This window comes from Rhinolophus sinicus, chromosome X, assembly GCF_036562045.2.
Source record: "Rhinolophus sinicus isolate RSC01 chromosome X, ASM3656204v1, whole genome shotgun sequence".
In the NCBI taxonomy this organism is placed as follows: domain Eukaryota; kingdom Metazoa; phylum Chordata; class Mammalia; order Chiroptera; family Rhinolophidae; genus Rhinolophus; species Rhinolophus sinicus.
Genome location: NC_133768.1, coordinates 4,686,405 through 4,706,573, shown reverse-complemented (window position 1 = coordinate 4,706,573; position 20,169 = coordinate 4,686,405). Strand labels below are relative to the sequence as shown.

The following is a 20,169-nucleotide window of genomic DNA, read 5'->3' as shown; positions in this document are numbered from 1 at the left end:
GCTGATATTCAAGCATTTGCCCTTGCAATGGCACCACAGTTAGAAATATCCCCAGAAGAATTCAAAGCATCACAACACTGGCTGGATGGCTTCCTTCAGCGATATGAACTGTCTCTAAGATCGACAACACTGTTCAAGCTGGAAGATACTGAAGTTATTAAACGTGCACTTGCATTCAAGTCCTTTGTTGATGGCATCGACTTTTCTAAATACCAACTCTCCAACATGATTGCTATGGATGAAACTGCAGTGTTTATGGGCCAAGGATCTTAAACGACAATTGATCAGAGAGGTGCCTCGTCAATCTACATTCCCTCCACTGGTTACGGAAGTGCACGTGTTACCTGTATTTTGGGAATTCATGTGGATGGAAAGAAAGCCCCACCTCTAACCATCACTAAGGGCAAGAAAGATAAGGTTGAACGTGTTTCAGGCATTTATGTTCTTGAAACCGAAAAAGCCTGGTGCACACAAGCAGTTATAAGGAAGTGGGTCGATGTAATGCTGCCCCTTGCTTTGCAAGGTGGCCAAAGAGGTCTGCTAGTCTGGGATTCAGCCAACACTCACCACGCTAAAGACATGAAGAACTTCTTTGCAGGGAGAAGAATAAATCAAATAATGATTCCCACAGGAATGACTGCCTATGTCCAGACTCTTGATATTGCAATAAACAAGCCATTCAAGGACGATTTGCAAATGGAAATCAATGACTACATTGAAAATAGGATGGAGAGAAATCAGCGTGGAAACTTTGTGAAGCCTAGCCTGCAAGAGGTCGTGACTTGGGAGAAGAATTCATGGGATAAAATCACTGACAGCTGTGTTGCCAATGCACTACGAGCAGGCGACATGGACAAGAAGTGCTCATTTAAGGAGAGCGCTATTGCTGGACATGAGAGATTGGGGCCAATGGTTCTACAGGTAATGGAGTCGCAAGAAATTCAAGCTGGAATTCGGGGTTTGGAGAGTTATGACGATGGTCCAGATGATGACATGACTGTATTTGAATAAATGTAGATTTTTGTACATGAATAAATGTACATTGTTGGGAATGAAAAAATAAGACATCCCCTGAAAATAAGCTCTAATGCATCATTTGGAGCAAAAATTAATATACGACTTGGCCTTATTTGGGGGGAAATACGGTATAATAACACGTGCGTCCATTGCACCGAACACTACGAAAATCAATGTATATAATGTCAAATAATTAACAAAATCAACAGAGTCTTGCAATTCATTTATCTGCATGAAGGTGCTAGCTCATCCACCTCTGATGGCTGTGCCAGCAAAGGATTGTTTTCTTGACTGTTGTAACACAGTCCTGATTCTCGTATACTGGGAATTGCACACTTCATTCAGAAAAGCCAGGATTATTATTTTTTTAATCAAAAGAGCAACTACCCTAAGCATAAGCCCCAACTTAATCAATATGCTACAATGTCATTTTATTTGAAAATACATTTACATTTGTAAATGCACCGTGTCCCTGCCGTATCTGAGTCACGTTTGGCTTCCTACGAAATTCCACTTGGAACCCACGCCTTGTGTCTAATTGGGTGTCTGACTGGCAATTCTACTGGAACTGAAAATGCTCTCGTGGGCTCACGTCTACGATGTGTGTGCACATGTGCACCCATTCATTTCCGGTTTCTCACAAAGTACGCTCGTACAGGTTTCCAGACAAATGATAGAACAAACGTAAAAATGATCTGCAGGCCGGGATTTGCACAGTTGTGGACTGCGTCAGCCTCAGAGGTCCTCAAACCTCCCACTCAGGTTGCGTTCTAGAAGTCTTAAGAAAAAGTCTTTCCATGACCTGACTTGAAAGGACTAATTTCCTTGAATGTAGCTAACTAGGGAAGGAACAAGAGGCACACAGCAGGCAGTTCCTTTACCTTTTCGGGATTGTTTAAAAACCATTTCTCTGACACAGAATCTTAACTCCCAGCTCATCCCAAGACAGAGGACATCTTTTGGCTCTCAATTCCAGTACTTCTCCTTGGAATTCTCTAGCTTCCCCGGCACCCAAATACCTCCTTGAAAATGATGATTATGTCCCTTTTTTTTTTTTTTGCCATGGAGACAGGCCACCTCATTCTAATCAACTAAAAATCAACCCTTCAAACACTGCATGTGCAGTGCAATGAACAAAACATACAAAGGAGGGGGGGGAAATCGCATGCTTCCTTTAGAATTAATAATCTTAAAGAGAGTCTGATTTGAATATAAACATTTCCAGGAAAGAACGTTTTTGAAGGTGTTATTAATGCAAACTGAAATGACACTCTGGAATCAAGTAATTGAAACATATTGAATCGATTCTCCTGTTTGTTGAATAGATTCTTTTACCAAAATGGCTATGCAGGTACAAATAAAATAACAACTTCTTATAAAAAATTCTGAATCTGCTTAATGGCTTCGTGGACCATTCAGAATTTCGCCAAAGAAGTTGGAATTCCTGGTCAATAGCTTTGCACATTTGAGATCGAAAGAAAAGAAAACCTTCTACCTTCTCTCCACCCTTCCTCTTATTTTCTTCACCCAAAAAATCCTTTCACATCCTTTGTTTCCTCCATTTGCTTCACTCTACCTTCTTCTGTGGCTCTTGGTCACCTCAGAACTAGGGGGTTCTCTTTGCTTTGTTGTTTAGATAAACTTTTACACAAATGATAGCTCTCTCCTTACAGAGTCTGTATGTCACCGCAACCGTTTCCAATTCTGCTCCTAAGAGCCTCAAAAGTCCCAAAGTGAGGGAACCCTCCTCTTATTTGCTGAATAAATCAGATTGACACAGGGGGCACTTTTAGCCACCAGGAGGCAGAAGAGGCAAGTTTATGCAAAGGATGACTGAGCAAAACAAGACCATGATTTAGTCCATGCCCAGAGTTCCAGTTTCTATCCACACTAGGAGAGAGGAGGAGGGGGAAGGGGTCACGGGGGAGGGAGAAGGGGAGGCGGAGGGGAAGGGGGAGAGGATTATGGCGTTTCCAAATAAGTATGAAATGCATGGAAACCTACTGTGGAAAAAGACAGTGAAAGACTTTGTTTTTGTAAAAGTTTCTTGGTTTTCCTTATGTGCACAACGTTTGGATCAGAGAAGTTATGCTAACCTTCCCTCCCCCAATGTGTCCATCCTATTACTGTGTTATCCAGAGTATATAGTTCCCTCTGTCCCCTGCCCATCTCAGAGAACCGCATCAGCGAACAGTGCAGCCACGACACCCAGAGCCCTTCCGAGGATGGCTGGTAACCTCCGTCATCCACCCATCACAAGGTCTTCTTCTGAGGTCTCCCTCCATTTCTCCCACCCTCTTTCAATCTCATTTGGGGGGTGGGGGTCCCACACAATTCATGTCGCCTTTGCATCCCTTTCCTCATGCGTCTCCCATATTTCTTTCACTTCTCTACTTCATGTACTTTTCCCTAAGTGTGACACTTCACCTATAGCCTCTACCTGTTTAACTGTTTACAGTGTGTGTGTGTGTGTGTGTGTGTGTGTGTGGTGTTTTCAGCTCAGTCATGTGTGGCTTTTCTTTTAAGACAAAGAAAACTCTTCCAGTTGGAAATCAAATCAGGGGAAATCTGAGAGGAATGGAGGATAGGGTTAGGAGAGTCGCATCAAGATAGGGGGGTCCTTGAAGGAGAAAAAGATTCTTTTTTCCTTCACATATACTTGTATAATTACGAACGTTTGACTAGATATTAGAAGATGCGTTCCACTTGTAATATGAAACAAAATTCTGAATCAAGTATAGAAAAGCAAAGAAGAGAGAAAAAAAGATTCTTAGACGAAAGAGTGAAAGTACAAAAGAATGAACATATTTTCACTCCCAAATGAATGAGGAATGTATGTACCACGTACTCAGTGGCTTGCCATTTCCAGCAGATTGCATCAGGCCTATAATGGTGACCCACTAAAGTATCACTGATGTACAGCGCTCGTGCTCAAATGCACACAACACCCAGAATGGAGATCACAGCTCTTTACAGGAACTTAGGGCTCCTGGGTTCTGTGATTCCCAGGCTCCTTGTATTGAATGGAACCAGGCATGGAGCATGAATTTCTCAAAGGGGCAACAGTGACACTGCTCTTCCTGGTGTCACAGAGGTGCCTCCAGATGCCAGCCTACCCCGTTGTCCATTTCAGATGGAAACCAACACCCCGCAAAGGAGACCAGAACAGCAAAGGCAGCCACAGCGTGACAGCAGGCATTAGCTCAGGTCCTGCACATTTTCATTCAAATGTTCCCCTGCTGTGCACATCGATGCCTTTACTTCAAATCATCTCTGTCTCCTGGTCAAAGTTATGACGTGAATGTACCTCAATAGCTTATGCATGATGACCTTAAAGAGAAAGCTGGCTTCAGTACGCAGAACACCACTCCACAACCTTCCCTGAGATGAAAACCTTCAGGAGAGCTACAATACCTGGCAAATGAGCTGGTGTTTCTAATACTTGCTGAATCCTTGAAAAAGTCAGTGCTATAAATAGTGGGTAACATTTCTTCAGACCACAAAAACCCCGTCAGGTGAGAAATTTGTTGAAGTCATCGTCTGGGCCAATGGTCTTCACTTCCTTAATGGGCAACAGACAGCAAGCAGGCAATGAGATGGTACCAGCAGCTCCACACCCAACTTGCTGATAAAGCATTAGATCTATGATGCCCAGGAGCTCTGACGTTACAAATGTCATTGCAGGTGCTTACACCACCATCACCACCATGTACCATCATGGACCATCAGTAATGACTGGATGGAAGTGAAGCAGCAACCAAGGACTCACTCTGAGGAACCTACACATACATTGTAAGCATCGTCGTGTCACAATTTTGTATCTAGACCAACAAGTGAGTGCATCTGACATATTTCTGTGCAATGATAGAAGCGCAATCTGATGCTGTGGCATTCGGTGTCCTAACTGATTTTGTACTTGACCTGATTCCCAGTTAACTCTGACTGGCAAAGCTGGAGGTAAGATCTTGTGGAAAGAGTTGGAGCTTTCTTTGGCTTCTCTGAGACCTGGGTTCCAGTCCCAGCTCTGACCCCCAAAAACTGTGTCACTGTGAGTCAATCACACCACCGCTGAGCCTCTGTTTCTTCATAAGTGAGATCAGCGAACGCCTGCCAGACAGTTTAAGAGGATGAAATGCAGTAAGAGCTACAGCAGCCCATTGCTAGCCACACTGCAGGCTCATGGTTAGTTGGTGCTAAAGCATATAGATAGCACTGCTTTAAAGAGAAAATAATTTAAAACACGCATGAGGCCTCCATTAGTAGGATACCCAAAAAGGTAGCATCACAGGAGCTAAACTAAAATGAATGGTGGAATGGGGGTGGACCCAACCAAATGTTGATACAAAAGGCCTGCAAATTAGAGACAGAGGACAGGTGTGGACCACAAGTAAGTAACTTTGGGCTTCTTCCATCAGGAAGCATCAGTGAGGATATTTCTCTTTTATACCAAAGATCTTTGGACAGTCATCCAAAAAAAAAAGCAGATTTGATAGAACTCAAGTTCTGGATTTATACATCTTCATAATGCCTAAAGTGCAAAGCAGAACAAACAAGAAATACGCTTGTAAAAGAACATCTTTGAAAATAAATGGACCACAGTTAAATCATTAGGACCTCACGTGGTAGAAATAAGCTCTTTATAGCTATGATGATACAGCCCAGGTTTATGGAACAATTTCAGTTTATTAACAACAGATGAACAATCTCACAGTTTCCTGGACTAGGCAATAAATTATATGGTCAATGGCTAGCAAGACTGCATGACACTTCTGATGAAAACAACAACAAAAACACTTTCTGAACCCAAGGTCCGTAAGTTTAGCATTGATGTTCATTGCAGCTTTGTTTACGGTGGCCAAGACATGGAAACAACCAAAGTGTCCTTCGATAGATGAATGGATAAAGAAGTTGTGGTATATATACACAATGGAATACTATTCGGCGGTAAGAAAAGATGATATAGGAACATTTGTGACAACATGGATGGATCTTGAGATTATAATGATAAGTGAAATAAGTCAGAAAAAGTCGAGAACCATATGATTTCACTGATATGTGAGATATAAAACTGAAAGCAACAAAGGAGCAACACAAACAAAAAAATAAAAACTCATAGACACAGACAATAGTTTAGTGGTTACCAGAGGGTAAGGGGTGTGGGGGGTGGTAGATGAGGGTAAAGGGGTCAAATATATGGTGATGGAAGGAGAACTGACTCTGGGTGGTGAACACACAATGTGATTTATAGATGATGTAACACAGAATTGTACACCTGAAATCTATGTAACTTTACTAACCATTGTCACCCCAATAAACTTTAATTAAAAAACCACTCAGATTTCAAAAAACAAGTGTGAAGATCCTGTCATTTACTTCACATGACAAGTTTCTTACAATTAGTTTTTAGTTACGGTAATTCAGTTTAGATGATGGTATCTGGTGGATATTAGCCATTCCTTGTGTGACCAGTTGTAATTATTTCTCTGGACCAACAGTGATATTAATATGATGTCCGTGATGTTAAGAACAATGGAAATTAGAAGGTAACTGGGTATACTGGTTGCCAGTTGTGGGCAATGAAATTTTCCAGCCATAAAACCATTGGACCTTAATGCTGTATGTACAATAACCTTGCAAGGGAGAGAAAGCTACCATCTTCTATAGAGACTCAGAAGAATTAGCTGACTTTTTGACTTTTTCAATGTCACATAGAAGGAAGACGCCAGTTCATTTCTGTCTCATTTTAAAACCTACGCTCTTTTCACACCACCATCCTGCCTCCATTTTTACTGTAATTCATCTTTTAACCCTCTTCTGGGTAGGACAACAGCACCTGCTACTCTGTTAAAAAATAATAATAATCTCTAACTATAACTTTCCATTCCTTTGACAGAAAAAGAGCATGTATATATGTATGACTTTTTGAAGGCAAAATCTCAAACAACATTTCAACGTTTTGCTAAACACATATCTGTTCCCATCAACAGCACTCACTGGAATGACCACCACCATGTATGTTTTGCCATTATACTGAATTATCATTTGCATGTCTGGATGCCAGTGGTTTAAGAATATTTTGGAGACCGACAATAATGAATTCCCAAAAGCAAAAAGCAACTGCTGGCTAACAGCTTTCAAGAGGACAATAGCAAATGCAAGACCCATGGTAAAGAAAACTAAGTCCCATTTTAAGGTGGTGCTGGCACATTTCACTCCATCAGATAAAGAGGGTCTGTCCTGTTCTCAGAGGCACCACAGGAGCTCTTGGTGGAATGTAAATAGACTAGCATAGAGATGTTAAATTGCTTATTTTATTTTACTTCTCTGCGTGTCTGTCACAGCTCTCGGTCTCACCATGATTTTTTTTAAAACCTCTCAATAACAAAAGGTAAACTTAACGTCCTTCAGTGAGAAAAGATCTAAAAGCAAGCTTTTCTTTCCCCTCTATTCTTAAACATAACAAAGGGGTGTAGAGCTCCCAAAGTACTTTTCAAGATCTGCACTTAATTCCCCCACGGCCAAACTGATAAGAGATCAACGTGAAGAGTGCTTGATATGGTTCGGTTTGGTGCAGGAGGGAGAAAATCAATTTCCTTTGAAGTCTAACCTTTTAGGTAGCACCCCCACGTCATGCACGCAGGAGAACACTGTGTGATTCCACCAAAGCAGGGAGTTTTCAATGCCCATTTGCTTCATTCAGAAAACAGCGCCTGAGCTCCCTTCACTCCTCTGAAGCCCCGCACACTGCCCTCTTTGAAAGCGCTCAGTGCAGGCCCTGCCATGTTCTTTCCACCCTCCCCACCTCCGTGTTAGAATGGGCCTTTTGTGAAAGATCATGAAACACCACTTCCTGTTTCCAACCCTTGTGGCCAAAGCAAGTAGCCAGAAGCCTCCGAGAAAATACTGCCTATGGGCAATTAGCGAAAATGATTCCACAAAGATCTGGCTCATAGAACGTATTAAAAAAGAAAGAAATAAAATGAAATAAAATCCTGCAATGAAAAGGCTCTTGGCTGCAAGGCTTTGAGTTATCTCTGAAACCCAACAAGGACCTGCAAGTATGTTATTAATGGTCCAACAGGCACACCTTTGCAAACCTGTGTGTGTGGGTGGGGGGGGCAATCTGCATTTCTAGGTTAGAAATGCACTTTACAACTCAGCCTTCTTCTGGGGTCTTTTCTAGGTGAATGTTTTCAAACGTGAGTGGGAAAAAGAAGCCTCCAATCAAATTAAAATATCAAGCAGAAAATAAGCTATTCTTGGTGATAGTTACCTATTTGGAGAAAACAGTTTTTCAGCCATAGCTCTTGTCCATTAATCCATTTTACTTGAATTTTAATATTTTACCAGAACCAAACTGACATACAGATCTCACGCTCAGAACCACATTGTTAAAACATTCAACTTTCGGCACCATCCTCAACTATTTTTGCCTTGAAAACAAACGTTGTTACGTAGGTTTAGGAAGAGTTCATTCACGAATTGTCTGACAGCAGGCAAAGCCACAAAAGAAGGTACATCGCAAAACATGACCCCTCCCCCCAAAAAAAATACACAGTTTTCCAACACCCAGTTGGGGAGACATGAATTAAACACCCAAATAATAGAGACCAACTTTTGAATTCCTTCACATTTAGCCAATGTCCTTTCACTGAAGTCACCAAACGTTACAAAATTCCTAAAACCATGATGTTCCATGGCACGCAGATGACAAGACCAGGTCACCACACGGCAGTTCTTCGAGGCCCAACAAACAGAAACCATCTGCTACGCACTTAGCTAAAACATTTCCCAACACACAAAAACCTGAACAACACACCTACACAACCACACAAGAGAGCTCGTAGCTACAGCAGTCACGAGCGCTTGCCACATTACCACCCATGACCAAATGTGTTATGCTACTCATCACATCACAGAGGGGGCCACAGGAAAGCATCAAAAGGAACAAACAGGTCCTACACGGGAAGTGCGTGTTTTCAACAGAATTTCCTAGGCACTGGAGTAACACAATTCCAATCCACCGGGCCCCACAACACAACGCACAGAAGCTCCTCAGGGCTCTGGCCCCGGCGTTCCAGGAATGGAATCACTCACCTAAAATCCCCAGCCGGTAGTTGATGGTGATGACGATGACATTTCCGTAGCTGGCCAGAATGCTGCCGTCAATCATATTACCAGTCCCTTCCATGTAAGACCCGCCGTGGATATATACCATAACTGGCTTCTTCGTGTTCTGATCATGGATGTCTGCAAAAGAAGGGACGGAAGGAAACACAGTCAACACCCGCACCGATGAACAGACATTCAGTCAAAGGCCAAAGACTTGGGTGACTTTTCCTAGCTTTGACTGGAATCTTTCTGGTCTATTTTTTAATTGCATGTGCCACGCTAAGGCTGCCTAAGGAAAATGGTCCATGCTGTTGTATTTCCTACTCACAGAAATGATACTTTGAGAAGCACACCGGCAAGTGAAGTAATATGTACGCATATGGACGTTTCTGTTTGTATCTAAAACTCTAAAAAACAGGATTTCGATAAAACACTTATCTCCTAAGTAGCGCTCAAATACTAAAGGGTGACTTAAACTGAAGAAGCTCATGACATCCATTATAAAATATATTTATATCATCTAAGTGCAAAATCAAATTCAAAATTATAATTTCTTCTCATTGTTACCGTCATCTTCGGTCAAAGGTGAGCTGAACAATGAGAGCATAAGATAGTTGTGAAACTATATAAACTCTCAATACAGGATAATGATTTTAAAATACCCACAAAAACAAATGGTTAAAAAGGATCAATAAAACAGAAATTAAAACGAAAATAAAACAAAACCAAAAAAAGATGTCCAATGAAGTGTTTCTGCTCTCGGTGATGGACTGAAATATTCCAACATATTTAAGTGACAAAAAGCAAAGAGATGCAATAATAATGGCACAAGATTCCAACCTCAGGTTAAACATTATTGATATGCTATAGATTTTCCCAGGGACTATGAACTCTCATTCTGCTCTGCAACCAACCAGTGAGTACCCTTAGTCATTGTTATTTTATTGAACAATGATGTGAAAACAATGTTTTGCAGTGATCTGTGACGACAGAAATTTGGGGACCATTTGTCCATTTGCACAGCCTGCTTTCTGAAAAACGATGATTGAAGAGCCTGTTCAGTGTTTATCGTCCCTTAGAATTACATTTAGCGTTTAAGAAGTCTGACCTCCACTATAATTATTTCTGTGGGTGTGTGTAAATAATTTAAATGTCTGTATGTTATCAAAAGAAAACCAAATGTACCTAAATATATTTATTTTCACTTTTTTTTTTTTTTTTGGACAGTGTTTTTCTTATCTGAAATCACCAAGACACTTTTGAAATATCGGAAAAGAATTTAAAGGCAACAAACCTTCACCATTTTGATGGTGACTAGGAATAACATTAATTATGAGGACAGCCTCAAAATGAGTTCATCAGTTACCAGTACACAGCATCGAGAAAGTTCGAGAAACTCACTGCTCACAGTTAAGTACAGAAAGAGTGTCAAGCTCATTCTCTCATATAAAATTGCAATAGAAAGTAAAAATCTTTTTAATCATGTATTCATGACAGACTACATGGGACATTTAAATAAACCGGTCTCCATAAGGGGTGGTCTTGGGCATGGTCCATTTCTCCCTCCGGCCTCTGATTTGCTGTTTTGATTTTATTTATTTCACTCGCTGTTGGCGAGTGCACTGTGGAAAAGGAAAAAGTTGAGATTTTGATGGGCTGCTTTCAGGGGGTTCCTCAGAGAAAATGTTAGCTTAACATCTCTTTCCTTCCAAGACACACACAACTAGAAGAAGTAGTAACCAAATGCTGTATCAACTCAAAGTTTAAAAAAGAAAAGAAAAAAAAATGTCACCGGTCACAGGTTATCAGTATTCAATGAAAACTGGGGGCATTGGATGGTGATAAAATTGCACTGCAGAGCATGGTGAAAACATGATTACTAGGAAATGCACTAAAAAGAGAGAGCAGAATGAGATGCAAATTATAGCCACAGAGGTGCAAGACAACCAGGAGAAGGGTTTCTTAAATACATTTTTGAATACTGATAAAACTGCAGGCATTCTGGGGTTCTGACCAAATGACAGGCACAGAGGATGTGACATTCTGACACCACTGGAGATCTTTCATAGAGTTTTAAGAGGTAAAGACAGCCCGTGAATGCCAGTAAAATAATAAAATAATAACAACAACGACATTAATAACATAAAGAGGAGACCAGACATGAAAGCAACGATGGCATAACTTTTCATGGAGAGCAGTCAATTTATAAGACATCAAAGAGGTCAACAAAACAAACAATTGATAAACAGGCATTTTCAGGAAATTTTGGCACCTGGCAAGGATAACTCACTACTCACTTGTCTCCCTCGCGCTTTTTCAAATTTTATTAAACTTACTGGGGAGATGTTTGTTAATAAGATTATATAGGTTACCAGTGGCCACTTGTATAATACCTCAGCTATATATTGCATTGTGTGTTCAAATTGCCTAGCAGCCAGAGAACCAAAGGTTCCTCAAGGGTTTTCCTTCTTTTAAGGTAAATAAGTGGATGTCCATGCATTTTGCTACTCAGATTGGGAAGACATGCTTTCACATATCCCATAAAACCTTCACAGCAACTAATGTTAGACTCTTTTTATCTTGTACACCATTTATTCTGCTGAAGAAATAGGATATAATATGCTAGTGGTTGCTTAGATGTCACGTGTCTTCCATCTTTAAAAATAAAATCAATTTATTTCTGGTCGATAATCTGTCAACAATGTGGGATCCTTCAAGAAGAAACACTCCATAGCAACCAAACATTGTTGGGGAAAAAATTGTTTTCAAAACAGGTGTGGTGTGAAAAGAAGGATGCATGAACTGACTTTTTGACCTTCCTTCAATTCTCTGCTATCCCTATTTGTTTTTCCTTTAAATGCTGCTAAAACGCAGTCCTGAAAGAAATGGCAACATCTCGTTAATACACTTTTTCACATATTTCACTGTGAGCCAGACAAGATTCTGGGAAACCTACTTTGGAATCAGTATGCTTAAAAACAAACAAAAACTGACATGCCATCCCCCCAAAAAATTTCTACTGAGGTGTCTTGCCGAGTTTGCAGTTCATAGAAGGAATTAAGAAGACCAAAGCTCCAAAACACAGTATTAACTTCAAAAGAACATTTGGAAGGAAGAAAAGAAACTATACATGCATGTTTTAAAATTCAATTTTCTCTTCTTGTGACCAAGCCAAAAAAAAAGAAAAAAAGAAAAAGGTGCATTTCATCGCAAATCACATTTCGGTACTCACTTCACATTCAGAAGCAATGTTTACATGACTTGTCATAAGTGACTGGCAGTCATCTATATGGTCATTGGAATTAAAAATGACAGTGGTTTCCCAACAAGAAGAAAATGAAGAAGCACACCGATGTGTACTTGTTTCAGGAAAGGGGAGGAAAAACAAGTTGAAATGAAAAAAAAAAAGAGAGACAGAGATAGATATAAAATCATGCATCAGGGTCGAGCTTTGAAAAAAACAAAAAATACCTTCATCTTCACCACGGTCATTACTGGTTATATCATCTGCGTTTTTCTTTGTGTTGGCTCCTGGGGTCATATTGAGAAGGAAAATAAAGGGAAAAAAGAGAATTCAAAAACAACAGGTTTGCAAAAAAATCAGAAGAGAGAGAGATACCACCCAGTAAAAGAAAAAAAAAAAGTCACATAAAAAGTTGAAATCTGTTACATTTGGATTTCGAAAAAATGAAAGAGGGTGATGCAAAATGCATATAAACATAAAAGATGTCAAGAAGAACAAAGTCAAAATGTTATTTGCAAAAAAATATTAGATATCCTGTGAAAATGTAGTTTTGGGGTTAAAATGATACTATCGCAAAGTAAAAAGCTAATGTGAGTTTTTTTAAAAAAAGGAAAAGAAAATTAAATTATTAAAAAAGAGATTCCCAACATTCTTACAAGAAATGCATATGAAATATTCAATGCTTCTCTGATTTCAACATGTTATAATCTAGATAAATTTTTGAAACATCACTGATATGCTTCGGTTAGGAAATTCCACAATGTACAAAGAAACACATGTAAATGATACACGTGAAAGACCTTTAATCAACATGCTTTATAATCGACATTAGTTTAATGCGTAAGTATTTAAAAACACACCATTTCAAGTAAGGTTCAGAAATGTCACTCGTCAATTTAAATGACGAAGGCTGACCTCTCACAAGTGGCTACAGATAATACTACTCATTGTCATCTACTATAAAAATAATAAGACTTTCAATAATTATTTCTCAAGTCAACATAAAAACACTATGAACAATGGTCTCTGTTTGAAACACTTATTAAATATTACTTGAAGGTTATTGCCATTTGAATTTGTGAAAAAATAAATAAAATGAAGTCACCTACCTTGGTTGCCTCAAACATCAGCGGCATAGGAATTTCCATGTAGACAAAATGCCCTTCCTACAGTTTCCGTATACAGGGCGCCATTTTGGTTTTTATGTTTTCCAGATACAAGAAGCCAAAACATTTAATAGCATTGGAATTGTTTAGTTCATTGGCTCAACTCTCTTCTCTCTATACACAGACACAGCCCAGGTATGCATATCTCAGTTCCTATCACTTGAACCGTCTCCATCAACCAAAGCAGTCTTTGCCTTCCTAGCGGGTGCTAGGCTACGTGGATGAAGACAGATGGGAAAGCAGTAACTGCCACCCACAATGCTCCTGTCTGAAAAATCATTCCTCGGTTCTACCTACTGAACTCAAAAGACCTCCAACATGTTTCAAAAGCAAAATTTGAAGTTGCTGTGGTCGTAAGTCAAATAAGGATGGAGTGTTGTCCATTTTAGGTGACTTAACACCTTTTAATAAGCAGACCTATGTGGATGGGTGGGTAGGAAACCCGATTCACTGCACTTGTTGATTTTTGAAGTTTCAATATTCCCACTGTAGACAGTTTGAACCTATGAATACTAGGTCATTGAACACAGAGCTGGGAAGAGGTGACTGGGACCCCTTGAGACCAGAGTACCAGTTTCAACGAATCACCTATCGGGAAAGTTGAGTCATGTAGGAAATAGTCCTTCATTCATTCTAACACATTCATTTCCAATCCCTTAGAAAGTATACTGGATGTGTTCATCTATTATACTTAGCTAGATATCAAGATGTATTCACGTCTAAGAATTCTTACGGCACTTAAATATCTTGAAAAAAATTAATCTGCATCAAATTAGCTCGATGGCCTTTTGGGTTGTTTTTGTCAAGGTTTGTCAGTATAAAACCAATTTCAAAGCCGTCCTGTGGACTAAATTTATGCCTAAATGACGTTAAGACATCTGAAAGAGGTGCCTTCCTTCAAGAAATAGTCTACATGAGTGGTACAACTAAACCGTTTGTCTTAGAAAACAAGCCCTCCTCATTTCTGGGAGGGGGGGGAAAGAAAAATCAATTCATCCACAAAGATTTTCTTTTTTGGTTTCTATAGAAACAGGTGACCTCTTTCATTAAAAACAGAAAGATACTAGAAAAATTAAAGTAGTCAAAAGACATAGCAAGGGTGAGGGGAGAGAATGTATTTCCTGATTAAGCAGATTCCGTCCAAGAAAAGGGTTCCTTTAAAGTTTGACCTCCTCCCCTTATTACAGGCTTCTGGAAGACACCCAGTCCACAGTGAGAAAGCGCTTCTCTCCTATCTCAGCCTTCTTCTAAATTTCCTTCTCATAAGTTTATTTTCTCGTCCACGCTGCAGCTAGAAGTATAGAAGCATCACCACTGGCCTGGCTCACACAGGACAAAGGTCGTCTGCAAAGTCTGAGGTGAATTCAATGCCAGTACTCTTTCCCAAGCCCAGCAATCCGTGTCTTTAGGCTCACCTCAGTGCACAAAATCTGAGTCATTGGAAAGAGTTCTGGGGGCCAGATGACAGGCGGGGCTCATGGCAACTTCCCCAGCAAATGGAGGGAAATGTTCTAAAGATTTGCAATGCTTTTTCAACGTGCAAGACGTTGTCACATAACTGATTAAGTAGCAATCCAGGCTAATCTACAGTCTCTCCAATTCTTTACCACGTTCCTTTGTTAACCCCAGTGTGGTTTTTAAGAGCTTTACTACGACTTAATTTTATACACCACAAACTCAGCTCATCGTGGAGTAAAAGACAAGAATTCACTCATCTACTTCCTGTGTCTTCACAGATCTTCCATTTCTAAGCAGGTCATACGAGGTCTGACAAGTTTGCGAACTTGTTGTGACAATGTTGCCCACCTCTTTTGATATCAGAGGGATTATTTATTATGAATTGGTACCAACTGGACAAACAGTTAACCAAGTTTACTATTTGGAAGTGCTGAAAAGGCCACGTGAGAAAGTTAAATGACCTGAACTTTTCGCCAACAATTCACGGCTCTTGCATCACGACAATGCACCAGCTCACAGGGCACTGTCTGTGAGGGAGTTTTTAGCCAGTAAACAAATAACTGTATTGGAACACCCGTCCTACTCACCTGATCTGGCCCCCAGTGACTTCTTTCTTTATCCAAAGATAAAGGAAATATTGGGGGAAAAAAGACATTTTGATGACATTCAGGACATCAAGGGTAATATGATGACAGCTCTCGTGGCCATTTCAGAAAACGAATTCCAACATTGCTTTGAAGGGTGGACTAGGCACTGGCGTCAGTGCATAGCTTCCCAAGGGGAGTCCTTCGAAGGTGACCGTGATATTCAGCGATATTCAGCAATGAGGTGTGTAGCACTTTTTCTAGGATGAGTTCCCGAACTTAATTGTCAGACCTCGTACAATGAAACAAATTCACACAATATGTAGTTTTTGTGTGTGTCTGGCTTCCTTCACTTAGTGTATGTTTAAGTCCATCCACGCGTAGCATACATCGGTAATTCATCCCTTTGTAATGAATGAATATCATCCTACTGTACGAATACACATTTTGTTGATTTACTCATCTGTTGAAGGCCATTTGCATTGTTTCCTGTTGGTATCTACTACGAATAAGGCTGCTATAAACATTTATCTACAATTATTTTGTATAGCCATATATTTTCCTTTCTCTTGGATTGAAATCTAGGCATGAAAATGCTATTTTACATGGTCAATTTATGCTTTGTATTGTAAGAAACTGCCAGGATGTTTTGCAAATCAGCTGCACCATTGTACATTCCTACCAGCAGTGTACGCAAGTTCCATCTAAGCTCTCCATCTCCTCGCCAACACATCTTATTGTCATTTTCATGATAACCACCCTAATGGGTGCGAAATGGTATGTCATTTGGTTTTAATTGACATTTAGCTAACGACTAATGATGTAGAACACCTCATGTACTATCTTCTTTGTCTAGTCAAATATTGTGCCCATTTTTAAAACTGGGTTCTTTCTTATTATTTAATGGTAAGAGTTCCTTGTATTTCTTAGATACAAGTCTTTTAACAGATATATCATTTGCAAGTCTTTTCTCCCAGTCCCTGGCTTGTCTTTTATTTTCTCAACGGTGTCTTCTGAAGTGCAAACTGTTTTTAATGTTGTTGAGGTCTAATGTACCCGTTGTTTTCCTTTAAAGCTTGTGCTTTGGGGTCACATCTAAGACATCCTCCTCAAACTCAAGACCCTGAAGATTTTTCTCTTATTTTTTTCCCCTGAATCTTGAAGAGCAGAGTATTTATATTTATATCTTTCAGTTATTTTGAGTTAATTTTCATGTGTGTAAGGTAAGGGTTGACATTCATCTTTTTGCATATGTATAGCCAACTGACTCAGCATTATTTATTGAAAACACTATCCTTCCTCATTGAATTGTTTTAACACTCTTGTTGAAAGCCAATTGAGTATAAATGTGAGGGTTTAATTCTGGACTCTTTAGTTATATTGCATTGACTGATATATCTATATCTATATATCTATATCTCTCTCTATAGATCTATCTCTATATCTATCTATATATAGCTATCTATCTCTATATCTATCTAGATAGATATCTATATATAGATAGATACAGAGAAAGATATATAGGATATATATATATATATATATATATATATATATATATATATATATATATATACACACACACATTTTAAGAAAGGAAAAAACTGTATTAAAATTATAATACTCAGTATATAACGATAACAAAAAATGAATACAAGTCAGATGTATTCATTTTTTGGCACCCCCGGTATTTCTACCACATGAGTGCCCTACTGTCTTAATTACTATAACTTTATAGTATCTTTCAAAATAGGGAAGGTGAAGTTCTCCAACTTTCTTCTGCTTTTTCAAGAGCGTTTGGCAAGTTTTCAAATGAGCCTGTCAAGTGAAGCAAAACTACCTGACGAGACTTTCATAGAAATTATTTGCCAAATCACAATTTTAAATTAATTTTATACAGCAGAGCCTGACCCAGAAACATAATTAGATATCACCTTTAATGTTCTATGTATATTTAACTTTTCACCCTTTTGTTCTTTTCCAATAAGCCACCTACAATATTTGTTCTTGCAAATGTAACTAATTAAACAGCCTGAAAACCAACCGAGTTCTCTTGAGTATCTAATTTAGCTGCAACCATGAACCCTGTGTAAACACAGGTATTAGAGGACACAGGGAAAAAGATTCTGCTGGAATTCATTCCAGCGTAAACCCGTCTTGTGGCTGCCAAAAAAGCCATTTCAAAATTCAGACGGGCCATTCTTCTTCTTCTCCAGCCTCCTTAGATCTGCACCTTCCTCAAAACGCCAGAATAATATTCCTTTCCATCTAATAATTAGCATCTCCATCAAATCTCACTGGGGACGTGGTTTTAAATATTAAAGGGAATATTTAAATAACTTCAAACAAAAGTATAGACGTTCCATTATTAAAATTTAAATATGATTTTATAAATAAAATATTTCCATGCCCGTAGTCCTGAAAGATGTCCTTCTTTTTTTTTATACCTGTTCTTCCAATGTTACCTTTTCATGCTTTGTCTATATCATTTTCGAAAGTCAAACTACTTAAAGCAGTACTTTGAATCATAAATGTCATAGAAACACTTTGTAGAGACCTTGGGACAGATGGACCACAGGAAAGAACAAAACCAAAATCACTGGAAAATCTCTACGTGCTAATATCAACATTTGGATACAGGAAAGTAATTTTACATCTGCTCTTTTCAATATACATTAAGTTTTATTTTAATTTTTTGTCTCTTAAGAGCATGAATTCCAAGTTCAACTTAGACTTGTTACCTTACATACGAGAAGGGTGTGTCCACGCTGAGTACATTTTCTTCAACACAGAGGATGCTGTGTAATGGGTTATGGGGGAAATAAAGGCTTCCATTATCATCACACACAGATATGTGCCACGTCGGACAACTCAGTTTGCGAACTCATCTAGAAAAAGTGCTACACACCTCACTGCTGAATATCACTACGGTCACCTTCGAAGTACTCCCCTTGGGAAGCTATGCACTGATGCCAGTGCCTAGTCCACCCTTCAAAGCAATGTTGGAACTCTTTTTCTGGAATGGCCATCAGAGCTGTCGTCGTATTACCCTTGATGTCCTGATGTCATCAAAATGTCTTCCTTTCAATATTTCCTTTATCTTTGGGTAAAGAAAGAAGTCATTGGGGGCCAGATCAGGTGAGTAGGGAGGGTGTTCCAATACAGTTATTTGTTTACTGGCTAAAAACTCCCTCACAGACAGTGCTGTGTGAGCTGGTGCATTGTCGTGATGCAAGAGCCATGAATTAGTGGCGAACAGTTCAGGTTGTCTAACTTTTTCACGCAGCCTTTTCACCACTTCCAAATAGTAACTTTGGTTCACTGTCTGTCCAGTTGGTACAAATTCATAATGAATAATCCCTCTGATATCAAAAATGGTTAGCAGCATCATTGCCACAAGTTCATGAACCTGATTGTCTGACCCCATATGTGTGTGACTGCTAGTTTGTCAGTCGGCCACAGTGGACATTTTTCTTAATCTTCTAATCCAATGCTGGGAGGAGACCAGCGAGCACTTATGACTTCCCTGCTTTACTTCAGCAATGAGCCAAATTGGATCCCGTCCCCCCCAACCCCCATCAAATTGCCCATGCCTCATTAGTTTATTCCCTTGTAAACGCATTCCTTGTACAAAGATGTATCGACACTTTATGCCGGCCCAGGCCAGGCGAGATGACCTGAGGATGAGAAGCCCACGCTGAACGAGGTGAGTCATAACCTGAGATAAACTTGCATTGGATGATTCAGATGGGGCTGAAAAATATACTCATTTATTCACAGTCGTCTCCTTGGTCTGTGACGCCTCAACTATCACCCCTACACCTTCATGACTGGCTATAACCGGGATAAATAGGCTTGCATGTGTGCATTTTAACTTACGCTCTAACGTTCAGCTGAACTTTATTAACACAGTGAATCTGAACGACAGATAACATGGGACATTTGCCATGGGTTTCATCCAATGCATGTGACTGCAGAAAACTCTAATGTCTTCATTTGAAGGCCTCAGCATAGCTGACCTACTGCTTCTTCCTCTTTTCTTTTTTCCTTCCTGAAATCAGAACATCTGAGCAAGATCATGTTTCACTCTTAATGGAAATGTGTATATGGCTGGGAAGCCTTTCTGAGAAGTCTTCAACAAAGACACTTCCCAGAGCCAGTATTTGGGAGGAGAAATCTGACATCACAAGGCATGGGAGGCAGGAAGGGAGGATTTGTCGTGGACGGTGAAGGGCGTTCTTTGTAATGTGGAAGGAGGATTTGGGGTGACCAGAAAGCCTGAGTATCTCTAAATTGATTTTTCTAACGACGACAGCAGAAATACACTGAGCAAAAATTTTGGAAACGTATCCCCAAGTTTGATGACCTCTGCTCCAGGACATATAAGGGGACATAGAATTGCAGAGTTATGTGGGGACAGTCTTGAGGTCAGATATCCAGGATTCACTCCACATTTAACATGTGACTTATATATGCTAAATATTTTGCTAGATATTACAAATATGACAGCAAAATGTCCTGGACATATAAGTCACATGATAAATATCTGTGGGATGAATCATGGGTGTTTGATGTCATGACCACACAC

The 20,169-nt window shown here is 39.6% G+C and overlaps 1 protein-coding gene across 9 annotated transcripts in view; it reads right to left on the bottom strand.

Annotated features, from left to right (window-relative positions):
• NLGN4X (neuroligin 4 X-linked) overlaps positions 1-20,169 on the bottom strand; it is a 280,633-nt gene that overhangs the window by 106,773 nt on the left and 153,691 nt on the right. For 6 of the 9 annotated variants that reach the window (XM_074323442.1, XM_074323443.1, XM_074323447.1 and 3 more), the window contains 2 exons: positions 12,601-12,660; positions 9,115-9,267 (listed from right to left, as the gene is read on the bottom strand). In XM_074323442.1, the coding sequence (XP_074179543.1) occupies positions 9,115-9,267; positions 12,601-12,660 (213 nt within the window). The remainder of the gene's footprint in view (positions 1-9,114; positions 9,268-12,600; positions 12,661-20,169) is intronic. The other 3 variants (XM_074323448.1, XM_074323449.1, XM_074323450.1) reach the window with 1 other exon arrangement.